The sequence below is a fragment of the Alexandromys fortis genome, unplaced genomic scaffold, assembly GCF_014885135.2.
Source record: "Alexandromys fortis isolate MF-2015 unplaced genomic scaffold, M_Fortis_MF-2015_v1.1 scaffold_1, whole genome shotgun sequence".
NCBI lineage: Eukaryota > Metazoa > Chordata > Mammalia > Rodentia > Cricetidae > Alexandromys > Alexandromys fortis.
The window spans coordinates 4,003,514-4,014,969 of NW_026067927.1; the positions used below are offsets into that span (position 1 = coordinate 4,003,514).

Here is an 11,456-nt window from a genome sequence, read left to right on the forward strand (position 1 = left end):
CTCATGAATTGTTGACTGTCTCATCAAAAAGTGGAAATTGGATCAAGTTTTCAAGTGATTCATGAGCTTCAAGTTGAAGTGAGGAGCGAGGAGTCTATGTGGAAAGAGAGACATTCGGACTGAAGGTTGAGTGACAGGCGCTGCAGAGGGAAAGGAAGGGTGGACAGTGTCAGGGACCACAGAGGGAAGGGGGGATCTGGCCTGCTCCTAGATGCTGGCCTTCTGCTGGTTCTGGGTGACTGGCAGTGGTTGTCTGGATGCGGGGAAGCCCACATGGAGGGCATACTAGCTCCCCAACAACTTTCCTGTTCTCTCTGTGATGCTCCAGCACCACGTGAGATTCCGTTCCTCACGTTCAGATGCTCTTCATGTTTGGGTGTGTGGGACTGGTTCTCGCTTGAGGGGCCAGCATGAGCAGAATGAGGCGCAGGAAGGAGATAGGAAGGAGGATCCTGCTTGGGTCACATGGGCATGGAGTTTAACATCTGCCTCTTCTAGAGGGCCCTTTTAGTTTCCCTCCAAACTCAACTTCTTTTGTGCCCCAAGTGTCTGGGCCCAGCAGATGAGTGTCCGTCATTGTGGCCTGACAGAGTTCCCGATAGGAGATCTCCATAGGCTGAGGGATGGTAGTCAGGGTCTGTCAGCACCCAGCTTAGTCACTGGGCTAGCAGGAGAGCCAACAATAGAGCTAGCTCCAGTGTTAGTGTGTGTTTATGTAGGTGTTAGGGTAAAGAGCTGCCTAGGTTGGTAGCCATCTGGCACCCAGCTAATAGTGGCCTATGGAGTCAGTGTGGCGTGAATGGAGCTGGCCCTCATAGGGCACCAGGGTAGGGGTGAGTGGGTAGACACCACCACAAAGAGCATGTCTCGGCTCCAGCTTCCCAGACCCTGGTGGTTGGCTCCCCCTGGTGGTCATGACACACAGCCCATTTCCCCTGCTTGGCCTCTAAACCTGGTAGCTGCAAGGTGAATTCTAGACAGGGCCACTCTATGGCCTCTGGGACACCCCCTGCCCCGCCCCCCGCCTCGCATGAGCCGCTTACACTCTGTGGAGAGTGGTGACTGTGCCTCTTGATAGCCTCTGGCTGCTCTGGAGAGGAGGCCTGACCGTTTCTGTATGACCTGTAGCTCATACCCCACCTATATATAGGCTCCCGCTGTGGGGCTGCCCCCCCCCCCCAATAATGCTCTCACTCTTTCCCAGGTGGTGACTTCTGGGGAGTACAATGGCGGTCCAGCTGCTGCGGCAGACGGTGTATCTCCTACTGAGTCTGTTCTTCCTGGCTCAAGGTAGGCTTTTTGGGGGCCCTGGGACTGTCATGACTGTTAGTTAATGTCTCCACGTCTGTGAGTGGACTCTTTGGGTAAGAGGTGGGTCTGCAGAGCACAGCTTAAGCTGGTTGAGGGCACCTTGGGGGAAGCCGAAAGGTACCTCTTCCTTCTGAGATTCACAGAACACAGCTCGGGGTGGGGTTCGCAGACTGGGTGTCAGCCTCTCACTCCTGGGCAGATTCTTGGACAGCCCACACTTGTGCAACAGTCAATGGCCGCTATGTTCTCATTAAATAACTTGTATTAAAGTTGGGCTTTTGACTTTGAAATCATTCTTTATTTCCAGTTTTGTTTTTGCTTTGGTTTTTGTTTGAAACCAGTAATGTTCTAGCAGGATAGATACATTGTTATAGATCCTTGAAGTGTAGAGGTTTGGAATGTGTGTGAGTCCCGGGTCCTTGCCCGTGTTTGGTCCCATCTATTGCCTCTGCCTCCTCAGGTGCCCTCGGTGGCAGTCCCCGAGAAGACTTCCGCTTCTGTGGCCAGCGGAACCAGACACAACGGAGCTGGCTCCGTTACAGCCAAATTCCGGAGCTGCACATCTCTGTGCGGAACACGGACGAGGCCCTCACGATCCACGCCCCCTTCTCTGCAGCCCCTGAGCTCCCTCGCTCATTCCCAGAGCCCAGAGGGCTCTACCACTTCTGCCTCTACTGGAGCCGCCACACAGGAACGCTCTATCTGCGCTACGGCAAGACCCCTTACTTGCTGAGTAGCGAAGCCTCCAGCCCCCTCTGCTTCCGGAAACAGGAGCAGAGCTCGGAGCAGGGGGTCCCGTTACTTGCCACCTCCGTCAGCTCCTGGCGGAGCCCCCAGAACACCAGCCTTCCTGGGGCTGCCATCTTCCGCTTCTCTTTCCACAGTAAGGAACAAATGGATGTGGGATGGGAGGCAAAATGGAAAGCCCATCACGGAGGACCTGGGTTCTGATGGCAGCTATGGTCACCATAGTAGGGAGCCATGAAAGGTGTCTGAGGAGGGGAGGAGTGGGATCCAAGGAGAACTTCTGGAAGCTCTGTGGAAAAGCATAGGTGAGGGTAGGAAGGTGGAGCCCCGCGGCGGCCACACTGGAGAACTACACCAGCCCTGCAGCATCCTGTCTGTCCCTTTGTGATGGCTACAGCATCTCTTCAGCCATTAGGAGAGTGATTTAGTTACTTTTCCTCTCTATGATCAAGTGCTCTAACAAAAGCAACATCCAGGGAGAAAGGGTTTATTTTGGTTCCCAGCTATAGGGCACAGTCCATCATGGTGGGGAAGTCCTGGCGGCAGGTGCTGGAGGCAGCTGGTCATTTGCATCTCTGATCAGAAAGCAGGCTGTGATGGATACAAGCTTCCCTCCTCCTTATCCAGCCCAGGACTCAAGCCTAGGGGATGGTGCTGCCCACTTGTAGGGTGGGTCCTCCAATCTTTGTTAACCTGATCTACATAATCACTCACAGTCACGCCTCAAGGCTTGTGTCCTAGGTGATTCTAGATCCTGTCAGGTAGATAATCAGATTTAACTCTCACGGAGAGCAAGGGATGGAGAAAATTTATTATTTACAAGTCTTAGGGTGCAGAGCACACATGGAGGTCATAATTACACACACATGAAGGTCAGGACACAGGGAGTGGAGGGGAGGAGGAACACAACTTGACCTGGGAATGTACCGTTAGGAAATATCAGCATTGGCAGAACCACAGTCCAGCTTCTATTCAAAGTACAAGGGCTGGAGAGTGGTTAAGAACAGTTGCTGCTTTTGCAGAGGACACAAGTTTAGTTCCCAGCACCTACATTAGGTAGCCCCCAAACATCTGTAATTCCAGTTCCAGGATCCCCCACATCCTCCTCTGGTCTCTGCAGGAACCCAACATGGACACACATACATGTACTTTCCTCTCTCTCTCTCTCTCTCTCTCTCTCTCTCTCTCTCTCTCTCTCTCTCTCTCTCACACACACACACACACACACAAATAAGTAAATAAATAAACTGATAATTATTTAATTAGATCATTAAAAAAACAAAGTATGGATAGAAGCAACATGAACTATAGGCATGTTCCATACACCTTTGTGTCAATAGAGAGGAAACTGAGGTACACAGAGCTATACAACTAACAAACTGGGGGTTTGGGGTGTGAATCTAGCAGCTGATGGGTAGGGTCAGGAGAAATTAAGAGGGTCAAAGTTCAGGAAAACAGGGAGATTGGCAGGGAGGCCTGGGGACCATGCCCATGTGGGTTAGGGAATGAATGCCTTTTCTGCCTGCCTTTATCGTCTGGGTCTCCTCAAGTCCCTGATGACACCCAACTTAGAAGGTCCTGGAGACAAAGGCTAGAGGTTGTGAGGTCCCCAGAGCTGGCACAAAGAACCCACATTCTCCCCAAGGGGAATGTACAGTAGACCTCAGGAGACACAACCTTCCTTCATGTTTCAGTGACCTGTGGTCTCCTCCACCTCTTGCATCCTTGGTTCCTTCTGCAAAGTCAATAAAAGTGTGGAGTACCACATGAGGGTTGCATAGGGTTGTATGCTGGCCATTCTCTAGGTGGCAACTTCAGGCAGTCTGTTGCCTTCCCAGATGCCCCGCAGGTCTCCCACAATGCATCTGTGGACATGTGTGATCTGAAGAAGGAACTGCAGCTGCTCAGCAGTTTCCTGCAGCATCCTCAGAAGGCCTCCAGGAGGCCCTCATCAGCGCTCATCAGCCAGTGAGTGTGGATTACTTTCTTAGGGGTTGGTGGGAGATCTGACCTGGGTCCAGGGACTTCTTCCCTGAGGCTGGACCTCCCCATTAGATCCTGCTGGGCTCTCAGCAAAGATAGATATCAGTGCAGAGCCAGGTAGTGCCCCGCCTCTTCCCCACAAGAGACTCCATCCTGGCGTTTAGCACATTGAATCTCTGAGAGGCTGGGACCAGCTCAGGCATAAGTGGGTCACAGACATGGGCTGAATTCTAGAACAATGCCCCTCGCTGCCACTTCCCCATCTCCATACAGCTGCCTTTGTCCTTGGTCCCCTGTCCTCTGTTCCTGACTGCCCTGTGTATCTAGATCCCCTGCCCTGGCCCTTTCCTCTGTCACCTACCATGTATCCCTCCCACCCCCATACCAGGCGGTTACAGAGTCTGGAGTCAAAGCTAACCTCTGTGAGCTTCCTGGGAGATACTCTATCCTTTGAGGAGGACCTGATCAATGCCACAGTGTGGAAGCTGCCACCCACAGCCGGGCTAGAGGATCTGCAAATCCACTCCCAGCAGGAGGTCGGGTGACCCAGGGTAGAGTGGGCTGGAAAGGCAAATGGGAGCATTCCATATAGCATGGTACCCCTTGGCTTGCCCTGAGTCCAGGGACAATCCACAGCCCATGGGAGAGCTAGTGTCTGAAGGCCCAGATTGTAAGACTCCATTGAGGGTCTCCTAACCTAGACTCCTGCCACCTGACTCCCAGGCCTCATGTGGTGTTGCCCAGAGTACAGTGTTTAGAAGGGGGGGGGGGGTTTGCAAGGTCGGGGTGGCGGGACCTGGGGCATACGCTGGGCCGGGCACTGATGGTCCTTGATACGCAGGAGGGGCAGAGTGAGGTCCAGGGGTACTCGGTGCGGCTGCCGCGGGCCCTCTTCCAGCAGACCAGAGGCCGTCGCAGGGATGCCGCCAAGAGGCTCCTGGTGGTGGATTTCAGCAGCCAGGCCTTGTTCCAGGTATGGAGTCTTCCCTGCCTACTCTTTGGGGAACTGATTTTGTATGTCTGACAGAGAGGTGGGGAAGACAGTAGCTAGTCTCTTTCCTCCAGGAGCCAAAGCCTCTCCTATAAAAGCAGAAAGGGCAGGGCAAGGCCCAAATCTCTTGGGAGAGGTGTAAGAGGCTCTGTGTTCTCACGACAGTGTGAACGACCCACAAGACTCTGAAAGCAAAATGCTAGGAGTGATGGAAGTCTGGCAAGAGTGGGTGGAGGCCTCCTTAGCTTTTCTTCTCAGGCTTAAACCTCCGACCTGCCTTCCTCACCCCCAACTTCATATATCTGACTGTAGCGAGCTGCGTGGAGTCACACCTGATGGAGATGTATAATCAACTCCTGAGATGGCTAAGGCCTGACCTATACTATGATCACGCAATGATTATCAGCTGCCTGCATATGCGTGAACCTATGGGCAGTGCCCGGGTTGGCAGCCCATGCCTACTTAAGGGCTGAGAGAGGTTTGCAAGGAGAGAGAGAGGAAAGAGAGAGGAAGGAAGAGAGAGAGAAAGTGAATAAAGTCCTGGAATAAACTGCAGTGAGAAGAGCTCCGGTGGTCGCGTCATTCCTTGCAGGTCAAGGTAGAGACGCGACATCTGACCTGTACCCCCCCCCCAACTTCTTATATCTAGGACAAGAATTCTAGCCAAGTCTTGGGTGAGAAGGTCTTGGGTATTGTTGTACAGAATACCAAAGTTAGCAACCTCTCGGAGCCCGTGGTACTCACCTTCCAGCACCAGCCCCAGCCGGTAAGCGTCCCTTCCTGCTCCCATCCTTCCCAACTCACTTGTCGAGAAAGGAAAGGTTGTCTGGCTGAGAGCACCTAACAGCCAGGTCCCAAATTAGGGGAGAGAGAGAGAGAGCTGCAAGGTGGGCTGTGAAGAGAATATGAAGGGTGGGCCATAGGAAGAAGGAGAGATAGACTGGAGAGGATACTAAGGTGGGCTATAGAAGGACCATGGGAGGAGGGCAGAGAGAACAGAGGGCAGACTGTAGAGAAAACACAGGGAGTCGACTGCAGAAGGAACACCGAGGATGAATTATGGAGGGCCCATTCTTCTTGTCCCCACAGAAGAATGTGACTCTGCAGTGTGTGTTCTGGGTTGAAGACCCGACATGTGAGTATGGAGGGGTGTCTGGGAGAGACGAAGATTCCCAGGGATGGGTTTCTGGAGAAGATGGGCTTAGAGGAGGGAGTGATGGAGGCCAGGGCTCTGCTGGGGGGAGGAAAACCTTGCAGGAATAGTCCAGTCTGTGTAGAGGGCATGGTGGGGTCTCGAGGACTGGGGTCGATCAGAGTCTCATGCATCCCCCTCAGCAAGCAACCCTGGGAGCTGGAGCAGTGCGGGCTGTGAGACCGTCCACAGAGACACGCAGACATCCTGCCTGTGCAGCCATCTGACCTACTTTGCGGTTTTGATGGTAGGTGTCTCCGCTATAACTCCCTTGCATTTTGGCCACAGGTCAAGTTGTGTGCTGTGTTATGTACTTGGTACCCACTGACTCAATTAATCCCAAATAACCCTCCAAGGTAGCTCCTATCATTATCCTGCCTGGAAGGAGGCTGAGTCACACACCTGAGGCTGTGCAGGTCATTAAGTGCTGGTACCTAAAGTTCCTGCTTGCTCTTTGTTCTCAAGTTTTGGTGTGTGATGAAAACGCAGATTCCCACCCACAAGGCTGGGCCAAGACACTGCTTCTTGTACGCCCCCCAAACAGAAGCCACTAAGATGGGGACACTTCAATCCCTATATCTCAGGGGCTTTATTGACCGACTTCATGCTCCCAGAATCCTTTGGTGTGAGAAGCTGGGGAGCTTAACTTTTGGGCCGAACATCATGAAAACCAAGATTCTTCTTGCCTCACAATGTGGTTACATCCTGATAAAGCCACTGTGAGGAGAAAATATGCCAAATCAAAAATGTATACTGTGCCCAACACCAGCTCTTCTAAGCACACAGGGTGACCATCCCCTTTCCCAGAGGGCTGAAGCAGCTTCAGTGGCCCTAGGGGATTTCAAAGTCTGAGCTCAGCTTCTCCTGGCAGCTGGTGCTTGATAACCATTGTCGAATGGACAGTCCCCAGCTCAAACTGCCTCAGCTAGGGCTTTGTGTGTTTCAGGCTGGGCCAGAGCTCACATCTTGGGTGAGAATTCCTGGTCTTTGAGAGTCAGAGACTGCCTGGGTTGGGAGGGAGTCCCAGAGGCCTCTGGATTGGGAATTCAGGTGGGAGGGGCTTACCAGCCCCCAGCTGATCCGGAAGGGGCACACACTGGCTATTGGGGAGGGGAGTGTGCTGAGACTGCCATTCTGTCCCCGTTCAGGTGTCATCCACGGAGGTAGAAGCCATTCACAAGCACTACCTCACGCTCCTGTCCTACGTGGGCTGTGTCATCTCTGCTCTGGCGTGTGTCTTCACCATTGCCGCCTACCTCTGCTCCAGGTAGGCTGGAGGAAACAGTGTGGTTCTACATCCGTGTAGCCTTGGACCATGCAGGCTTGCTTCACCCAAACTATGTGTGTTGTTGGGAAGCCATGGACTGACGGCCTCATGCGGCCATCATTGGATACCAACAGTTAACAGTCAGTCCAGCTTTAGCGCTGAGGATGTGAACAATTAGAACCCAAACTATGGGGCATACAGGATGATGGAAATGGGACTAGGTGACTTCAGACTGAGTATCCACATGCCATGCACTGTTCAAAGAGGGTGACAGATTTCTGAGGCCTCACATCGAGGGAGTGAAAGTGATTGTCCAATGGTCAGTGCTTGACATAGACTATATTGAGGTCAGTTATGTCCTGGGCCTGCCTGGGTGGAAGAGAGACATTCTTGGCTCTGGGAGACCCTCAACAAGTCTTCAGTTGTCCTGAAGCAGGAGGGGTAGAACTCGGTACAGGTGTGTCATAATCAGGTACGTCGTGACCAGATGCGCTGCAGCTGTGCACCAAGGCTAGGCATGCCATGATTGGCTTCATGGAGGCCGGGGTGGGCAGGGCACTGAGCACAGGGGCAGGGGCAGGGGCAGAGGCAGGAGGACGAGTGGGAAATGCGGTCTTCCTGCATCAGACACTTATCCAGCTCTATCTCCCACTGTGTCGAGGAGCGGGCAGTCTGAGGTGGACTGGACTAGCTCAGGGCAGCGTAGGATAAAAGAACAAGTTGAGGATGGTTATTGTGGGGCCAGTGTCTGCAGCTCTGGAACGCCTTAGACTCCTGGGGTACAGGGATACCACACTGTGCTGCTGCTGGGCATGTGTTTAGACTCCTGGGGTACAGGGATACCACACTGTGCTGCTGCTGGGCATGTGTTCACAGCTACTCAGAGCCACACACGACAGACAGCCACGGAGCAGGCATACAAGGCTTCCTGGAAGAGGGACATAGAGAAGAGGAAAGGAGAGGAGGAAGAGGAGGGAGAACAAAACAGGGCCATACCCCTGGCCCTGCCCTGGCTCACTGGCACATACTTCTTGTAGGAGGAAGTCACGTGACTACACCATCAAAGTGCACATGAACCTTCTGCTGGCTGTCTTCCTGCTGGATGTGAGCTTCCTGCTCAGTGAGCCTGTGGCACTGGCGGGCTCCGAGGCCGCCTGTCGCACTAGCGCCATCTTCCTGCACTTCTCCCTGCTTGCCTGCCTCTCCTGGATGGGCCTTGAGGGCTACAACCTCTACCGACTGGTGGTAGAGGTCTTTGGTACCTACGTTCCTGGCTACCTGCTCAAGCTGAGCATCGTGGGCTGGGGTAAGTGGCAGGGAAGAGGGGACACCAGCACCCACTGTCTTATTCACCGTCCACTGGGCTTCAGGCCAGGCACAGGCAGCAGGTTCTGCCCTTCCCTTCCTCTACCTGGACTGGGGCCACTTAGACTAGCAATGACTCCACCCATAGACCCCCAAAACCTACGTGGCAGAGTCTCTATGACTTTGGCATTTGTTCTTGGCTGATGACAATTCACTACCTGCGTCTCAGGCTATTCAAGTCATACTGGGACCCAGAGTTTGCTACTATGGGTCACTTTGGACACTGAACAGACAATGACCTCCCCACATCCCTGGTCCCACTTGCTGCTCTTCCCATGTCTCATTCACCTTCTCCAGAGGATTCACAAAACCCGAGCTGGCTGTGGCAACCTTGGCTGTGTGAGGGGATTCCCCACCCCCACATGGAACTTTCCATTTCTGCTATCAGGGAGTCAAAGTTGTCCTCCCTGCCAGAGTTCCTGGTGTCCTCTTACTGTCCACCCCCACAGCCCCATCATTCTCTCATCTTCCTTGTTTGATCAGGCTTCAACAGTGGACCATAGACCTTTTCTCCTGGGAGACTCAGGAAGGGATAGGGCAAAGTTGAAAGCGAGCCTACCCATTATGGGAAACCAGAGAGGACCTGCTCAGGTCCACTGGGAACAGAGGAAATGGACTCAGAGGGTGGAGCCAGAGCCTCTGCTTTACTGCCCACAGGTTTTCCTGTCTTCCTGGTCGCTCTGGTGGCGCTGGTGGATGTGAATAACTACGGCCCCATCATCCTGGCCGTGCGCCGGACTCCAGACCGTGTCATCTACCCCTCTATGTGAGTGGCTGTGGCAGGGGCAGAGGGTGGGCCTGGAGGGAGAAGCAGGGACAGCAGCCTCGCCAGGCCATGCTGCCCAGAGGCTATGAGCTCCAGTGAGCTGGAGGAATGGGCCTGGCGGTGGCCAGAACCCAGGGCTAAGGACCACAGGACCTAAGAGAGGCCAAGACTGTCCCCCAGCACTCAGGTGCCCATGCCGCAGAGCCCAGCCCTTCTCTGGACCTCAGTGGAGAGGTGTTGGGCCACATGGTCCCCCATCAGGTTTCCTTGCCACATCCACTGGTTCTGAGGCAGATGGAGGCCTATGGCCTAGAGGGCATGGATGAGCCCTCCTCCATCCCCCTAACTTATTCCATCTGGCAGCGGACATCCTCAAATTAGACCTGAAGCCAGGCCTCTTGAGTCCCAGGCCTGGAAGGAATGCTTGCCACTGGGTCCATGTAGATGACATTTGCCCCGCTGCACCAGGCCTGGTGGGTTTGCCTCAACCTTGTACTGTCAAGAACATGGTTTTCTTGATGCCTGCTTTAAAGCTATCTGGCTGGATAACTTGGTAGGTGTGTCTTTAAAAATGACACCAAGGATGGCTCAGTGGTTAACAGTGCACACTGCTCTTGCAAAGGAGCTGAGTTTGGTTCCCAGCACCCACATCAGGCAGCTCACTGACACCTGTAACTCCAAAAGATCTGACCCCTCTGACCTCTGTGCCCCAGCACTCCTGTGAACATATCTACATGAAGACACACACACATAATTAAAGATCATAAAATATTTTTTAAAAACTAACTGATTTTAAAAATGGCACAAAGACAGCAAGGCAGTGGTGTTTGTACGTGACGAGCATTCCCAATGCCTAGCCCAGAACCGCCCAGGACCGACAAGGACCCTGCTGCTGCTCCCCCTCCTAAGTTGAGTTCCCCTTGCTGAGCTGCCTACTCTCGTCCAGGTGCTGGATCCGGGACTCTCTGGTTAGCTATGTCACCAACCTGGGCCTCTTCAGCCTGGTGTTCCTTTTCAACCTGGCCATGCTGGTCACCATGGTGGTGCAGATCCTGCGACTTCGCCCACACAACCAGAAGTGGCCCCACGTGCTGACCCTGCTGGGCCTCAGCCTGGTCCTCGGTCTTCCCTGGGCCTTGGTCTTCTTTTCCTTTGCTTCCGGTACCTTCCAGCTTGTCATCCTCTACCTCTTCAGCATCATAACTTCCTTCCAAGGTAGGCGTGGTGAGGGCCCCGCCCCTACTCCGTAGCCCTTACCCCTCCATCTGGTGCTTTCTCCAAAGGTGGAGCAAAGGGAAGAGATGGCCAGGGAACCACAAGTGCTCCCTTCTCTGGGCCTCAGTTTGCTCCTGAGGGTACCCAGGCCACATGTAGGACGAGCCTGTACTGAGAACTTACTGTGTGCACATAGCCCCGTGCTAAGCCCCAGGCTGACAGGGTGACAGTGTGGTCAAGAAAGTGTGTGACCACCAAGGAGACTCAGAGTAGGAGAGCTATGGTAGACAATGACAAGTGAGGAACCCGGAATGGCCGGGACAGTGGTCTTGGGTCAACAATGTCAGATTCACCAGGGGCTTGAAAAGACAAACTCTAGCCTGCTCAGACCCACTGATTCTTTCTGCACCCGGACAAGATGCCCAGGGCAGCCTGCCTATGGCACAGGTCAGGGAGATCTGATAGGAGCAGCATGTGGGGGAGGGGCAAAAGCAAAGGCCCTGTGTTTAGAACAAGTGTTGGGAGGCTGGGGAGCGGAGTGCGGCTGAAGGTCAGGCAGTGGGAGCCTCACCTTGAGGCCGGCAGGGTCCACAGCCTCTACCCCATGCCTCCTATACTC

General features: G+C 53.8%; 1 protein-coding gene across 6 annotated transcripts in view; it reads left to right on the plus strand.

The window, feature by feature from the left end:
- Positions 1-11,456, plus strand: part of Adgrg1 (adhesion G protein-coupled receptor G1) — a 37,224-nt gene that overhangs the window by 23,999 nt on the left and 1,769 nt on the right. For all 6 annotated transcript variants that reach the window (XM_050144336.1, XM_050144339.1, XM_050144335.1 and 3 more), the window contains exons 2-13: positions 1,205-1,290; positions 1,772-2,194; positions 3,897-4,026; positions 4,430-4,577; positions 4,883-5,014; positions 5,682-5,798; positions 6,122-6,167; positions 6,368-6,471; positions 7,373-7,491; positions 8,529-8,797; positions 9,514-9,622; positions 10,569-10,837. In XM_050144336.1, coding sequence (XP_050000293.1) covers positions 1,227-1,290; positions 1,772-2,194; positions 3,897-4,026; positions 4,430-4,577; positions 4,883-5,014; positions 5,682-5,798; positions 6,122-6,167; positions 6,368-6,471; positions 7,373-7,491; positions 8,529-8,797; positions 9,514-9,622; positions 10,569-10,837 — 1,930 coding nt within the window. In that variant the 5' untranslated portion in view covers positions 1,205-1,226. The remainder of the gene's footprint in view (positions 1-1,204; positions 1,291-1,771; positions 2,195-3,896; positions 4,027-4,429; positions 4,578-4,882; positions 5,015-5,681; positions 5,799-6,121; positions 6,168-6,367; positions 6,472-7,372; positions 7,492-8,528; positions 8,798-9,513; positions 9,623-10,568; positions 10,838-11,456) is intronic.